General features: G+C 40.4%; 1 protein-coding gene across 12 annotated transcripts in view; it reads right to left on the reverse strand.

Moving 5' to 3' along the window:
* The window catches only part of slc35a5 (solute carrier family 35 member A5), a 47,874-nt gene that overhangs the window by 10,119 nt on the left and 21,453 nt on the right, over nt 1-16,302 (reverse strand). For 7 of the 12 annotated variants that reach the window (XM_041210709.1, XM_041210716.1, XM_041210708.1 and 4 more), the window contains 2 exons: nt 12,163-12,943; nt 7,493-9,033 (listed from right to left, as the gene is read on the reverse strand). In XM_041210709.1, coding sequence (XP_041066643.1) covers nt 8,965-9,033; nt 12,163-12,943 — 850 coding nt within the window. In that variant the 3' untranslated portion in view covers nt 7,493-8,964. Of the gene's footprint in view, nt 1-1,663; nt 1,785-7,492; nt 9,034-12,162; nt 12,944-16,302 lie in introns of those variants that run through there. The other 5 variants (XR_005945779.1, XR_005945780.1, XR_005945778.1 and 2 more) reach the window with 5 other exon arrangements.

A 16,302-nucleotide genomic window follows, 5' to 3' on the forward strand; every position in this document is an offset into this window, starting at 1 on the left:
TTCTCCGCCGATGCTGCCAGACCTGCTGAGTTTTTCCAGGTAATTCTGTTTTTGTTTTGTATTAAATGTCTCGTCAACTCTGTTTGCTGGCTTTAACAGTCACCCAACCTACTCCCCAAGCTGTCAGCAACTTGCCAAGGTCAACCAGGCGAATGCACAGAGTGCTTCATCATTGAAACTAACAGGCGGAAGGCTTTGATTAGCCAAACTGAAAGGCCAGAATTTTACCTTCCGCCTGCGGGCATACACCTGTCACACCCAAACGGAACATGACGTGCGATGACATCGGGCGTGCGTCCCAACGTCATTGCACACTCGCACCATGTTTTATTTGGCAGATGTGCGCCAGAGTCAGCTGCATGCCCACTGATAATTGAAAGGCCTATTAAGGCCATTAAAAAAGTAATTAGCTGGAAATTTACACTGCCCGTCCAATCTTACGGTTGGCAGGCAGGTGAAAAGGCCAAGCGGCCTTTACATTTTTTAGGAAACCTCATCCACGAGCAGGATGAGGTTTCCTAAAGCTAATACAAATTAAATAAAAACTCCCTTTTGACATTAAAAACATGCCCCATCTCATGTGACACAGTCACATGAGGGGACATGTTTCATTAAATTTTAATTGCTTTTATTAATTTTTTTATAAAGCGCTTCAATCTCCCTGAGGCAGCTCTGTGCCTCATGAAGATTGAAGCGCTCTTTCACGCACGTGCATGAACTGCACGTGAAGCATGGCTCTCCCTCCTCCCCCTGCCCACACAGGTAGCGCTCAACCTGTCCTCGGGAAAGGTCACCTCACTGCAGTCCCTCAAATCCCGCAACAGGACCTACAGTGACATATCTGGGAAGCAGCCTTCCCAAGACTTCTCTCCATTCCTGTGGTTGCTACAGCTTCAAAAATCCATATTCTAACCCAAGTTGTGGTCCTTTTAACTGAAAATCCTTCCTTTGACAAACCTGGTCCAACTGCAAGGGCTGATTACAGATCCGTTTGTTTCAGCAGGGCATTTGAAAATTCAGTGCAGAGTCCTTCTCTGCCCCTGAGGTAGCTTGTATTTATACAGCATCTTTAAAATGTCCCGAGTTGTCTCACAGGAATATTAAACCAGGTCATCTGGTCTCCAGATAATCGGAAACTGGACATACCCCCTTTGTTACAGAAGTTCCAATACAATGATTCCATTGGAATTGCCCAGGAAGTCTGAACCCTTCAAAAAATCTCCCATTCTGAGTTAGAGTCAGAGACTTCAGATAGTTCCAACTGACTTACCTGAATAGTTATCCAGGAAATGTTAGACAGATTAAAACCTGGTTAACACGTGGGTAACTATTCAACTGACTCCCCCAAACACTCACACTGACCTCCTCAACTCCCTACTCGAACCTCCGACACCCAACCCGCTTCAACCTGACTTAACTGGCCCCAACCACGTGATTACCAGCCCGGCCTCCCGACTCCCCCTCTGACTTCCAGTCTCCCCCTCCAACTAACCTCCACCACCTGACTCCTCCTAACCTGACCACACCGCCCTGGCCCCCCACCCACTCTACCCACTTACCTTACCTACCCTACCTCCTCAGCCATCCCATTCCCTTACCTTACTCACTTATCTTCTCTTTGTAGCTTTTCAAAGAAGCTTTGGGATATGTAAACTCTACTTACCAGAATACGGCAGCTAATGCCATAAAAAGGGGCCACTGTTTCTGCAACGATTCTCTCTGCTGCTCCCTCCAAGGTTTCCTGCACCAAGCCAGTTGGAAGGCTCCTCCATCGAATAAATGCTCTGAAACATCAGAGGAAGGTAATCATGTATTTTCTGGTCTGTTCAGGGTCAGAAATGGGGTTCCAACCCTGAACAAAAGATTCAGGCCATTATCAAACAAGATTTGCATCGAACCACATAAGATGATGTTAGGTCAGATAACCAAAAGCTTGGCCAAAGAGGCAGACTTTAAGGAGTATCTTAAAGGAAGAAAGAGAGGTAAAGAGGCAGAAAAGTTTAGGGCCCCTACAGTTCAAATTGCAACCTCCAACAATGGAGTGATTAAAAGTGGGGCTGGGCAAGAGGCCAGAATTGGAGGAGTGCAGATATCTTAGAGGGTTGTAGAGCTGGGGTTAGCTACAGAGATGGGAAGTGATGATGTCATTGAGGGATTTGAAACCAAGAATGAGAACTTTAAAATTGAGGCTTTGCTTAAACAGGAGCCGGTGTAAGTCAGGGTGATAGATGAACAGTACTTGGTGCAAGTTAGGAAATGAGCAGCAGCGTTTTGGATGAGTTTAAATTTGTGGATGTTGGAAGATAGGCCAGCCAGGAGTGTATTGGAATAGTCAAGTCTGGAGGTGACAAATGCATGGATAAGGGTTTCAGCAGCAGATGTTCTAAGACAAGGATGGAGTTGGGCCATATTATGGAAAGTAGGTGGTCTTAGTGATGGTGGCTTTGTAATCTGAAACTCCTCTAGGGGTCAAATATGACATCAAGGTTGCGAATGGTCTGGCTGAGCCTCAGGCAGTTGCCAGGGAGAGGAATGAAGTTGGTGACTAGGGGAGTTTGTGGAGGGGACTGAAGACAATGACTTTGGTCTTCCCAATATTTAGTTATTTCTGCTGACCCAGTACAAGGATGTCAGACAGCCTAACAATCGAGAGAAAGAGTGGTCAAGGTGGTGTTAAAATAAGAGTTTTGTGCTATCATATGGAATCTGATGTGTTTTGCATGATGTCACCAAGGAAGAGCATCTAGGAGATAGGAAGTGGCCAAGGATAGATCTTCAGGGGCCACTAGAATCAATAGTGCAAGAATGGGAAAAGACACCATAGCAGGTGATTCTCTGGCCTCGACTGAATAGAAAAGGATAGAACCAGTTGAGTTCAGTTCCACTAAGGGAAGATGTTGGAGAAAGATGGCATGGTTAAGCAGGCTGCAGCCAAGTCAAGGAGATATAGCTCATCATAGTCACAGACAAATAGAATATAATTTGTGGCTTTGATAAGAACCATTTCAGATCTGTGGCAGAAACAAAAACATGATTGGTGGGATTCAGACAAAGTTCTGGGAAAGATGGGAATGGATTCAAGCAGTGCCTTTCTGACTGCTGGCTATATCTAATGCAAAGACTAGTGGCTAGACTTTTCAGTGCCTGAATAGAAACAGCATAAAGAGGTATGTTGAAAATAACAGGAAGAGCTGCACTAATACTGAATTTCTCTGAAGCAATGAATGTAGCCATTCTACACAAAGAAAGATCCCCAATAAAGGAACGCTCAGTTAATCTGTTATGATGGAGTTCACCAAAGGAGGAATGTATCCTTGGACACCAAATGAACTCCTCATTCTTTGAATTATGCCACAGAATCTTTAGCATTAGTCTGAACCGCTCAACTATAACAGTTTAACATGTCATCTGAAAGACCAACAGTGTAATAAACTTCCTATAATACACTGAAATACAAAAATAGATGATAGGCCTAGGGAAAGGTATTTGAACCTTTACATTCTGACTCAATGTCTAACTTCCAACGGAGTGATTTAAAGGCAGGAAATATGGTATTCAGAAAATGTCATGTTAATGTTTTGCTTTATGGAAAATCTAAGGTGTGGTTGATGGAAAATGTCCACTGGTTTGACAGATCAGTGAAGCAAAGATGGTTTTGGTTACTTCCTCTCCCACCAGGCTTTACTGCTTATTTCTCATAACTGGTTCAGTGTTTTCAGGCTTTACCTGGTTTACAATTTTATTGCCTTATTTAATTTTATGCTAGGTATTTTGTTTTGAATACCTATAGCTGAACTTCAAAAGGTTACCAAAATTTGCATTTCATAGAAGGTGCTTACAGCATGGAATTCTCTGCCACTAACCATTGTCGAAATAGGTTTCGTCATTCTGTTTTTAAAGGTAATGTGTTTTGTGACAAAGGAGGGAAAAAAAAAGAGCATGGAGACTGAGCAGGCCATTGGGATTAGGCATATGGCTCACAGGCACAGAACGATGAGACTAATAACCATTTCTGTGCTTTAACATTCTTTGGCCTCAATCTGGGGTTGGGGTGTAGAACGCAGGACTGCTGAGCGCAGACCAATAGCAGCCTATAGTGCTGTCATGGAGAAAGAAGCATTCTGCCATAATACAAATATCTTTCCTGCTATTATTCCAGTGGCATCCATCAGTCCCTTTAAAGACCACTGGTTGGGCTGCTGTAGAGCAGGCATGCTGTATCCTCTGACTAGTTTTTCTAAGTGTTTTACAGAAGGGTTTTGAAACCAGCACAGAACAGATCTCCGCATCTTTAAATTGATCCTGTGCATTTTTCAGGCAGTTGCCAGGGATGGCTAAAAGCATTGAGGGCCAGCATAGCAGCAGCAACACAATTGGCACAGGTAAGGCCCAGGATCTTCTGCACAGGAATTGGTTTTATGTCCAAACCAAGGATAAAGTGCATTCCAATGTCTATCCTGATGAATGCAATATAGAAAAGTTTGGATTGGTTTTCTAGAGAGTAAATTAAGCCATTTTAGAAATAACATTTAGTGCCACCTACTGGATTTTAGGTAGTATAACGATTCACAACCAACAAATCTTCTGTTGAACTGAATATTATTGTTACTGTCACTTGAAGCTCATAGGTTTCCAAGAACTCAGGGTGATGACTATGAATCTAATCAAAACTCAAATTCTATCCTTTTATTCCATGTCAACCCCACACCTGTTCCCTGTGAAGGCCAGCAAAACATGAACTCCTTAAGTACAGGAGCCTGATAGACTTATGTCCCATTTTACCAATGGCTCAACAGCCCCAACCGTCAACATGGCAATCCTAGAAACTATGTCATAAGGCTGGGGTCTGGTGTTTCTGGGTCTTGCCTTAATTTGCTGTCAATGAAGTTCATCCAATCAGCATTTCTGGCTGAAGATGGTTGCAATGTCAGCCTCATATTTTGCATTCGTGCTGGATCATTCATCAAGTCCTAGTTGAGGATGACAATGCTCAAGGAGTCTCCAGCTCCCATTAGTTTCCGAAATGTTCACCACCTTTCACTAGCGTGTGGCATGACGACAAAGCTTTCACAATCCAAAAGCAAAACACTAAATCTGAAATAAAACAGAAAATGCTGGAAATACTCAGCATGTCAGGCAACAGCTGTGGAGAAAAAAAGTTAATGTTTCAGGTCGATGACCTTTCTTTGTCCCACCAGAAGCTGCCAGACCTGCTCAGTATTTCCAGCATTTTCTGTTATTACATCACATGATTTGTTGGTTGTGGGATTACTTATTTTTGTCTGTGGCAATGCTATTTCCAATGTTTAGCATCTCATTTTCAGGAGTGCCCAGTTCTGCTCTTACGCTCCTTATTGACCAACAATTGGTCATCTGGCTTGATAGGGAAGAAGTTAAGGTTATGCCAGATTGTGCTGGTATGTAATTCTGCTGCTGATGGCCCACAGCACAAAAGGGCTGCTAGATCTTTTCTTAATCTATCCCACATAGTACAGCAGTTGTGACACATGGCTCAGAGTGATGTTGCAGTGTGGATGGGAGAAATGTCAATGCCAACACCAGGCTTTTGGAAGAGACAAAGAATTCCAAATAAAAAATATTGAACATCGCAGTTGAAGGCAGAAGGTAAACTATGTAACTCAAATCATATCATTGCGAAATAAGTTATTTAAGAAATATTTTTGTTTGATAACTTATTTTGATTCCTGCCTACTTAAATTTTTGGGAAAGGTAAAATGACTGCTCGAAGGATTTGAGAAATAAAATGCAGAGTAATTTGTTTGTATGCATTTCATTTTCTTTTACTTTTTAACTTCTTGCTCTCCAGACTATTTTCTGTTGATTTGTTTCCATTTAAAATGCTTAAGTTCCTATTGTGCCATTTCATTCTACAAGTGCAAACAGAAAAACTGAAGTAACAAACACAAGAATTCGGAGGAGTAGGCCATTTGGTCCCTCGAGCCTGCTCCACCATTCTATAAGATCACGGCTGCTCTGATTATGGCCTTAACTACATTTTCCTGTCTGCCCCCTATAACCCTCGACTCCCCTGTCAATCAAAAATCTAATTCAGCCTTGAATATATGACTCAGTCTCCACTGCTCTCTGCAGAAGCAAATTCCATAGACTAATGACCCTCAGAGAAAAAAAATTCTCCTCTCAGTCTTAAAAGGAAGACCCTTAATTTTTAAACTGTGTCCCCTAGTTCTAGACTCCCCAGCAAAGGGAAACATCCTCTCAGTATCCACCCTGTCAAGTCCCCTCAGGATCTTGTAAGTTGCAATAAGATCACCCCTTATTATTCTAAACTCCGATGAGTACAGGCCCAAAATATTCAACCTTTCCTCATAAGATAACCCTTTCATCCTAGGAATCAGTCACATGAACCTTCTCTGAACTGCTTCCAATGCAATTAAATCCTTTCTTAAGTAAGGAGACCAAAACAGTGCTCCAAGTGCAGTCTAATGCCCTGTACTGCTACAGCTACACTTCCCTATTTTTATACTCTATTCCTTTCACAATACCAACATTCCATTGGCCTTCCTAATCACTTACTGAACCTGCTAACTAACCTTTTGTGATTCAAACAGCAAGTCCATACCCAAGGTAGCATCATGTGTATTTTGCACAGGTGTTACTGCTAGGAAAGTCCAGGATGAGTGCTCTCTCCAAAACGTGTTAATTACACATCTGTGCAATGTGAGGTGCTCATTGTACAGCAGTTTTAGTGTCTTTTCCAGTATAAAAGTTACCCAATTATGAACTATTCATTGTAGATAATTCACCAGAGGTAAGATTCCAAACTCTTGGCCTGTTGCTATACACTAACCCTGTCACACATGTACTTTGGAGAGAGAAAGAGTAACATTTAGGTCTCTCTCCACAGATGCTGCGACCTGCTGAATATTTCCAGCATTATTATTATTTCAGATTTTTCAGTCCAAGTCTATTCAGAAACTGTCGGGCCTGTGTAGCGTCAGCATTGTTGTTTTTACATTGTGATATGCATTTGTTGGATTCACATGATAGTAGCAGATCCATCTATTCCACCTCCTTCAGGTACCAATGCCCTAAGAGGGCGTAGGCAACCATGGACTTCCACTAGATTGGTCCATGATAAAACTTGGCAAAACACTGCAGTGGTTTGCCATTGCCTTCTGCAGTATGGCTGACCAGGAAACTCTCCTGCTCTTTACTGCCTGCCACCGTGCATATTGGAAGAATTTAGTCTGATAATCAATCTGTTTGGCCACGTGATGCACACACCTTCCACGGCCATCAAGTCATGAAGTTGGGTAGGGACACTACCACTGCACCACAAGAAGTCCCTCTGCGTCTTTTAAGTCAGCAATAAGAACTGTTCACACAAGTCTTTGAATTAACAGTTCCTTGTAAATATAAGCATTACAAATATAAACTCACATAGTATTCACTAATAATTACCAAGTACATTAACCAAAACCATTCATAACAACATACTCCAAGAACTTTCTTCATGAACTTCATTTAATTTTAAATTAAAATCCATTTAAGCTTTGAATTAAGTTTGTATGTACTTATTAAATGCATGTACTTTTAGTTTTACTTTTCATCTTCAAGTTAATCTAGAGTTAATATTTCATATAAAACATTCCATAATTACTCAATACATTCCATTAACAAATAAACAAACACTGCATTCTTCTAATAAATTCAAGGATTATATCTCCTGATTTATTATTCCACAAAGAATTGATAGTATTTGAGCTGACCTCGATTAAAAAGACAGGAAAGACCAAGATGTGGAATATGGAATGGGCATTAAACTACTCTACAATATTTTGGAAAAGTATATTTGCAAAATCCAGTACATTTTTTTCAATGTTATTTCAAAGAGCCAGATAAAATTCTTGCTCTCCAGGTGTAGTTCAATTATTCCTTCAGGATTTGTTTAAGCCTTAGGTATCGTTCAAATGATTGCTACAATGAAATAACAGGAAATGCTATTACTTTTACATGGCAGAAGAACTATGGTATAAAAGGATGATATATAATGGCCGAGATTTTGTATCAAGAATAACAGAGAGACTATGACCACTCACTGTTATTATGGAATAAATCTTGCAGTATCTTCTAGTGTCAGTACATGAGCTGTAAAACACAGAATTCAGGAAGCTGTCAGAGATGCCTGCTCCTCCTTAAGCTTCATCAAACAGCATCTTGCCAAGAGACAAGTATACAGAGGGTATGAAGTTATAGTACTTGCCACTAGTTACCAACTAAACACACCAGAAAAAGCAATTTTTTAATAGTGTGGTAAATTTTAATTAATGCCTAACAATCTCTAATTTTAACCATTGATGATTTTTAAATATTAAGTTTTTTTCCTTTATTTTATATTTCTATATCTTATCTCGCTCTCTCTTAACCCTATATTTCTTCCCTCATTTTATTTTGCTTTCTATACATAATCTTACATTGATTATATTTGTGTGAAAATACTTCCTGGTTTAAGCTCTACATGTCTCATTAAGGATTCTTCAACCCGATTGGTTAAAGAGGCACAGTGTTGTTTACCCTGCTCCTTCCTGAAGGCTGACACGCTATAGAGTTTCTAGTAACATTAAGTTGCCACTCAAAAGTCCATAAAAGGACTGAGGCAGTTGTAAGCTTAATGAAAGGCGAGCATCGTTCCTTCGGCTCTGGCTGCAAAATCTGAGTCAATGTAATTCCATCATATGGTTTTCACAAGTTAGTCAAACCTACAGCCAAATGAGAGATTCCAGGCTGGGATTGCACAATGTTAATAATGGCTGTCTATCTCTTTTTTTTTGAGACTTGGAAGTTCCTAGAAAGGTTTAACAATGTGGACATGGAGGAATGTCTTACTTACATTTCCTAAACAATGCATCAATGAAATTAAGTACTAATTCACATTCTATGAAAAGGATTCATTTGTGAAGTTAAACCTTAAAACAAAACCTTCTAGAAGGAATCTTCTTCCGTTTCAGAATCTGTGTTTGGTTTGGTCAATCTCTCCAACTCCTCACCATCCTAATAGTCAAACAAGGAAAAGGAGGAGGAAAAAACTCTTTTGTAAATTAAATAAAATCAAAAATTTTTGTACTTAATTTACCAGAGACACACATATACATATATATATATATATATATATATATATAAACTGGAAACATTCAGTCCTGGCAACATATGTAGAGAGAGAAAGAGAGTTAATGTTTCAATTTCAACAAAAGGTCATCGACCTGAAATGTTAACACTGTTCCTCTCTCCAGAGATGCTGCCAGACTTGCTGAGTATTTCCAACATTTTCCGTTTAGTTCAGACCTTCATCTGCAGAATTTTATTTTTCAACTTTAAAAGTATCACACTTAGTTCAAGTAACATTTTCCCCATATTACTGATTACACCCTATCCTTATTAAACCTGCAACCCACCACAAGTAATGTCCCCCAAAAAAATTAGAACACTTATCCATCCATACAGACAAAATCAATTGTCTCCAGTTACTTCAGTTAGCATATCAAGTTTTGTTTTCACATGCTGAGTCAGCAAAATGTGAACTGCCAGTCAAAGTAGTAAATCCGGGATAGATCAGGAATTGTGTCAGAACTAATGGGATGCAGTGGTAGGGCGGGGGAATTTGGCGTTATTTTGTTTAGATGAGCCAAGATGGTCAGATGGTTTTCCTCATTAGTGTAGGGCGGGGGAACTTGGCATTATTTTGTTTAGATGGCCAAACAGTTTTCCTCATTAGTAATCTTGTGTAGCATCACACACTGCATTGGAACAAGACTGTGGGATGGGAGGAGGTATATGCAGCCGCACTTAAAAAAAAATCATTCCAACGAATAAAATGGTGAACTCCTTCTTTGCCTTTGTAAATTATTTCTAAATTTCAAAGCTTCCTTTTTAAACTTGAGCAAATTAACAGAGTGCTATTTTTCAAAGATAAGTAATTACTTAATGTTGTTTAGGTATCATGCACAGTGAATGTGATTTTCTTAAGTTGATTTTGAAACTGAATCATAACCTTCCGTATTTACAGTTGGAGATTTTCAATGAGAAGTTAAAACTAAGATGCACATTCACATACGATGGTCTTGTGGTTGCCATGTGGACTTATTTATGTAATTGATGCTTATCAAATTCGTAAAGTAATAACATTTGTTTATAGTAAATAATTTTTGCATTCATAGCTGAAGCTTCATCACCTGTACAGAAAGCATGGTAAAAATGAGTCACATACAAAGCACAGGACAAATCTATGGCATTGTCAGAGAGGTGGTAAAATAAGATCTGGTGACTTATTTCGGTCTCAAGCACCTGATGCATACTTTGGCAGTCAACTGTCAGAAGCCCATAAACAGGATTTCTGCCTGCTTAATCAAAGAACTATATGACATGCCGGAGCAAATGATAAATAATATTAAGCATCCTCACTGTTATTGCACCATTATCCATGGGAACCAGTTTCATCTGGAAGCCCCATTAAATGATTTTTTTTGCATTGCACATATTTGAGAGTGACACAAAGCTGGTCATTGTTGATGAATGAAGCATCTGTCATTCTATAATTAGCTGGCAGAAGTCATTCAGGACACTAGTGAAAATTGGACATACTTTCATTCTGTACTGACATCTAATGCTATTCTTTGATCATGGAGGTAGACAGTTGCTGCCATGAAACACAAATGAAAACAGAAAATCCTAGAGATAGAAAACAGCTTAGTCAGATCTATTTTTATAAAAAAAAGCCAGGTTAATTATTCTAGTATAACCCTTCATTAGAACTGATAACTGAAAGATAAGCAACTACAGCTAAAAAAGGAATGAGGCAAAAAGAAATAACAGATACTCCAATCAGAGGAAATTAAACAGTTTAATGAGCTGCAGCACTTGAAAAAAAACTGTCAGATGAGATAAAATATTTCAGTGATGTATTAGAAACACGTTTAAAGATAAAAATGTGAAAACTGATACTCATGCAAGGAAAAGGGGGAGATATCAGAGGGAAAAAAGTTTCAAAGAGAATGTGTCGAGAACAAATAGTAGGTTCTCTAAACAAATTGACTGACTTGGGCCAAGATTTTTCCTATGGAGGGCTGGGCAGGAACGGGTGCGGAGCCGATTGCCGCCCGCGATTGGCTCCATGCCGCCATTTTATACGGGCGAGCCAATCAAGACCCGTCCAGTGTAATATGCGACCGGTAGCACTCAGCGCTACCTGTGCGGGCGGTGGGAGGAGGGAGAGTCAGGTCCAGCGCTCTTTCGCACATACCTGCGAAAGAGCGCAGCAATCTCCCTGAGGCACAGAGCTGCCTCAGGGAGATTGAATGGATATCAAGATAATGAAAGAAATGATTTAGAAATTTATTTAAACATGTCCACTCATGTGACTGTGACCTTAAGGTTGGACGGGCAGCATCCACAAGTGGCTCAAATGATTTCTTAATGGCCTTAACAGGCTGTTTACATTTCGACGGGTGCGCAGCTGACGCGTGTCCGCTGAATGAAATACCGCGATGGCACACGATGACGTTGGGACGCACGCCCAACGTCATCGTGCATCATTTTACGTGTCGGGCCTGCCCCCAAATGCTGACCAGAAGATTCTGCCCTTGGAGTGTATTTCTAGCATTTTCTGTTCAGACTGATAACATTTTTATTTGTGATATGTAACCATCCATGAGGAAGTGCTCAACACGGATCGGCATTTGATTTGCTTTGATTTTACACTCTTTTGTGGCAGTGTCATATGTTGGCCCTTTGCTTTTTATGTGACTCAATTTACCAAGTTTCTGCTCATATATTAAATATTGCTGAAATTCAGCAGTGATTATGGAAAAGATTTATTAAAATAGAGTCCTAACCAAATATAAAAATCATTCCAAGTTCAAAAATTAATAACCATGGATCGCCAGTTACTGCACAAAATACAAAGACATTCATTTTCTGCCCATTTTATAGTATTTATCTTTTTTTAAAGCTTCACATTGTAAATCAACTATAGCATGAAAGTGCTTTGAGTGAGTGTTGCTGGAAGCTTGGTTAGCACATATCAATACCTGAGAAAATATAAACAATGCGTCTCTGAACAATGGTTTTGTTTCTTTTGTGATTATTTTGAGCAATAGATACTTCTTGAACACACTGACTACTTACCCCACTGGAACGTTCCAAAAGTTCACCATTTATAACTTTGAGTCTCTCTCGCTGCAGCACATACGCAGGGTCAGTTATCCTGCTGGCATTGTAAATAAATATTGCCAGGAATACCACAGGGACTTCTAATAAGAAGCTCAACGTAGGTTTAAAATCAAATATAAAGACAGATACTGCAGTAATGATAACGGTTATTATTTGGGCAGTGAGGACATGAAACATGTTGTCTCTGAATTTCAGAATAAAAGCCACGGACAGTCCAAAGGCGGCAGTAATAAAAATTAAAGCCACGGAAAATATATTGTGTCCATAGAAAAACCCACAGTTTTGGATGTGGGTGCGGGATTCAGATCGAAGTAGTAATATCAGACCATTGAATATAACTCCAAAAAAGTACAGCTTACTATTTTGAATAAAAATACTTTCAGTCAGCTGATCTCCTTCTTTCAGCATTTTTTCATTATAAATGTTAGCCATGGAAGCAATAAAACACTGTATAATTATAAAGAGATGGCCAAAACCAATGTTAAGGCTTTTAAAAGAACTTATGTCCCATTTCCAAGCTGGTAATGAAATCATTGTGGAATTGATCTTCATCTGGTGTGAATTTTTATCCTGAGACGTTATGAATGGAGTGCAGCTTTTGGAAGCATTGGAGAGTATGCTGCGATTAAACGTGTGCCTTGTCACATTTTGGGTTACTCCAGTCCCAGCTACGAAAGCTACAATGGAAAGGAATAAAATCACGAGTGATGCCCACTGCACTGAGGACAGGCGCCGCCTATTGGAAAATAGAAAAACAACATTATTGCATGCTTACAGTTTGCATGATGTGGGTGAAAAAACATAAGAAAAGTCAGGGATGAGAAGAGCTATTCTGTTTTCCATCGCTATCGGTATCTTCAAAAACAAAATATCTTTATCACTAAGAAATATCAGAATTTTCTAATAACTTAAAAGCTGTTTTTAATATAGCCAAGCTATTGATTGAATTAAAGCAGCTTGGCAGAACACTTTGTAAAACTGCCACTGGCGAAGCACAGGCATTTTCAAAAGACTCCAGAATGATTTCACAGAGCTGCAAGTCAGAAGGAAAGAAGTTTCAAAGAGAATATGCTGGAAACAAACAATAGGTTTGCTCTACCTCACCACCTCTCTCCTGACTCGCCCACTGCTGCTAAATTATCAGACTGCTTATCATACATCCAGTATGGAATGAACAGAAATTTCCTCCAATTAAATATTGGGAAGACTGAAGTAATTATTTTTGGCATCCGCTCCAAACTCTGTCTCCTAGCTACTGACTCCACCCTTTGGCCTTGGCAACTGTTTGAGAATGAAACAGTCTGTTCACAACCTTGGTGTCACATTTGGCCCCATGATGAGCTCCCAACCACTTCTGTGTGTCATTACTAAGACCTTCCTTCTATTTCCAACTGTGTAACATCACTTGACTTCGTCCTGTCTCAGCTATTGCTGCCAAAAACTCTTATCCATGCTTTTTCTACCTCTAGAGTTGACTATTCCAATGCACTCCTGCTGGTCTCCCATATTCTATCCTCTGTAAACGCGAGGTTATCCAAACTCTATTGTCCATGTCTCATCTCTTGTCAAGTCCCATTCATCTACACTTTTGTGCTTGCTGACCTACATTGGCTCCTGATGAAAATGAAAATTTTCTCCTTGTTTTCAAATTTCTTTGGCCTGGCCCTTCCCTATTTTTGTAATCTCCTCAACCCCACAACCCTTCATGATATCTGTGCTCATCTCTGGCCTCGTGAACATCCTCAATCTTAATTGCTCCACCACTGATGACCGTGCCTTCAGTTGCCCAGGCCCCAAGCTCTGAAATTCCCTCCTCATACCTCTCTGCCTCACGACCTCACTTTCCCTCCTTTAAGACACTCCACAAAACCTACCTCTTTGACCAAGTTTTTGAAGTGGCTGAGTGTCATATTTTGTTTTAAAATGCTCCTGAGAAGCACCTTAGAATGTTTTTATTACGTTAAGGGCACTATACAAACATAGGTCGTGGATGTTGTTCAATGGTAGACTGGAGTGCAACCTCAATGGAGTGAGATTTTGGTGAGCTGAGGGAATCTTAATATTAGATTTTTAGAAATAGATTTATTTGTATTCAACATTTAACTGTAAGTGCTATTCTAAGTCTCATCCAGGGGCCTAAGAGGAGAGATAGAAGCTAGCCACTGGGCAGGGGCTGAAATAGTTAATTAAGAAACAAGCTAGGACCTGTTTATTTCTGTACCTGGGCTCTGTGCCTTTGTTTCAGAATATATAAATCCAGATATTCTCAGTGTGACCAGCACTGGAGCATGATCTCAACAGAGTGATAGTTTGGTGAGGCAAGGGAGTTCAGTGAGGTGTGGAAAGAGGTACTCCTTTGCTTTTTCTAACTTTCTAGTCCTGTAGGAATTGGTTCCTGCTCTACTACAGGGAAGAGCTAGCTGTTTGGCAAGTATACAATAACTGGTTAAGGTCTACTCTATTCCTAAGGTTCAAATAGTACAGGAATTTGTGGTAAATTAATAGATACATAAAAGAAAATAAATAATTGAATAAAATAATTTAAAAATAAGAGTGATTAAAGCACATAAGGGTGGCAGGACAGGTATGTGTTATGGTTGCAACATGTTGGAGCTCCTGGATGCCAGTGTGATCCAGGACAAACATGTCTGCAGTAAGTGCCTGTGACTTGACGAGCTTTGGCTCAGAGTCAGTGGGCTGGAGGCTGAGTTGCGGACAATATGAGACATCAGGGAGGGGGAAAGTTACCTGGACACTTTGTACCAGGAGACAGTCACACCCCTTAGGATAGGGTCTTCTGATATGGAAGGTATTCAGGGACAGGAGGATCTGGCTGCAAATGAGGCAGGTAAGGGGACCCATAGTGCAGGAGTGTCAGCCTCTGCAATTGTCCAACAGGTTTGAGGTCCTTTCACCTTCTTTGGTGGGGTGGGGAGTGTAGGTTGGATGAGATGACTGACCATGGCACTATCGTACAGGAAGCCTTTCAAGTTGGGGGGAGTAAAAAGGGATGTAGTGGTGGTAGAGGACAGTATAATGGCGGAGATTGACACCTTTCTCAGTAGCAAAGAGCAAGAGTCCAGAAAGCCACATTGCCTGCCTAGCGCCAGTGTTCGGGACATTTGATCAGGGCTGGAGAGGAACTTACTGTGGGAGAGGAAGGATTCAGTTGTTGTGGTCCACGTTGGCACCAACAACTTAGGCAGGACAAAGGAGTTGGTTCTGTATAGACAGAATGAGGGGTTAGGCACAAAATTAAGAAGGGGACCTCAAGGGTAATAATCTCTGGTTTATTACCTGAGCCACGTGCAAATTGGCATGGGACAAATAAGATTACAGAAATGAATGTGTGGCTCAAAGACTGGTGTGAAAGAAACAGATTCCAGTTCATGGAGCACTGGCACCAGTACTGGGGAAAGTGGGGGCTGCACCATTGAGACAGTCTACACCTGAACTGTGCTGGGATTAGCATTCCAGCGAGCCGCATAATAGGGAAGTACTACAGGCTTTAAACTAAATAATGGGAGCAAGGGATCAAATTTGGGAAGATGTGGTAAATCAGAGAGTAGAGACAAGGCAAGAGAAAAAGCTACTAATATAGGAAATAATAAACAGAATGTGACAGGAAGGGACAGAGAGTATAATCTAGGAGTAAATCAGCAGATAAGGCTACACTCTACAAAAATAATAGGAGGACAAAACTAAAGGCGCTGTACCTAAAGGCACGTAGCATTCGAAACAAAACAGATGAACTGATAGAACAAATAGAAATAATTAAATACGATCCAATAGCCATTACAGAGACATGGATACAGGATGACATAGATTGAGACCTGAATGTTGAAGGGTACATGACATTTGGGAAGGACAGAAAGTTAGGAAAAGGTGGAGGGGTGACTCTGTTAATTAATGATGGTATTAACACATTAGAGAGGGGTGACCCAAGTTCAGAAAACCAAGACACAGAAGCAGTTTGGCTAGAAATGAGAAATTATAAAGGCAGGAAATCATTTGTGGGGGTGGTGTACAGGCTTCCTAGCTGTAACTACACAGTAGGACAGAGTGTAAAGGAAGAGATAATGGGAGCTTGTCAGA

The sequence above is a fragment of the Carcharodon carcharias genome, chromosome 18 (genome assembly GCF_017639515.1).
Source record: "Carcharodon carcharias isolate sCarCar2 chromosome 18, sCarCar2.pri, whole genome shotgun sequence".
Lineage (NCBI taxonomy): Eukaryota > Metazoa > Chordata > Chondrichthyes > Lamniformes > Lamnidae > Carcharodon > Carcharodon carcharias.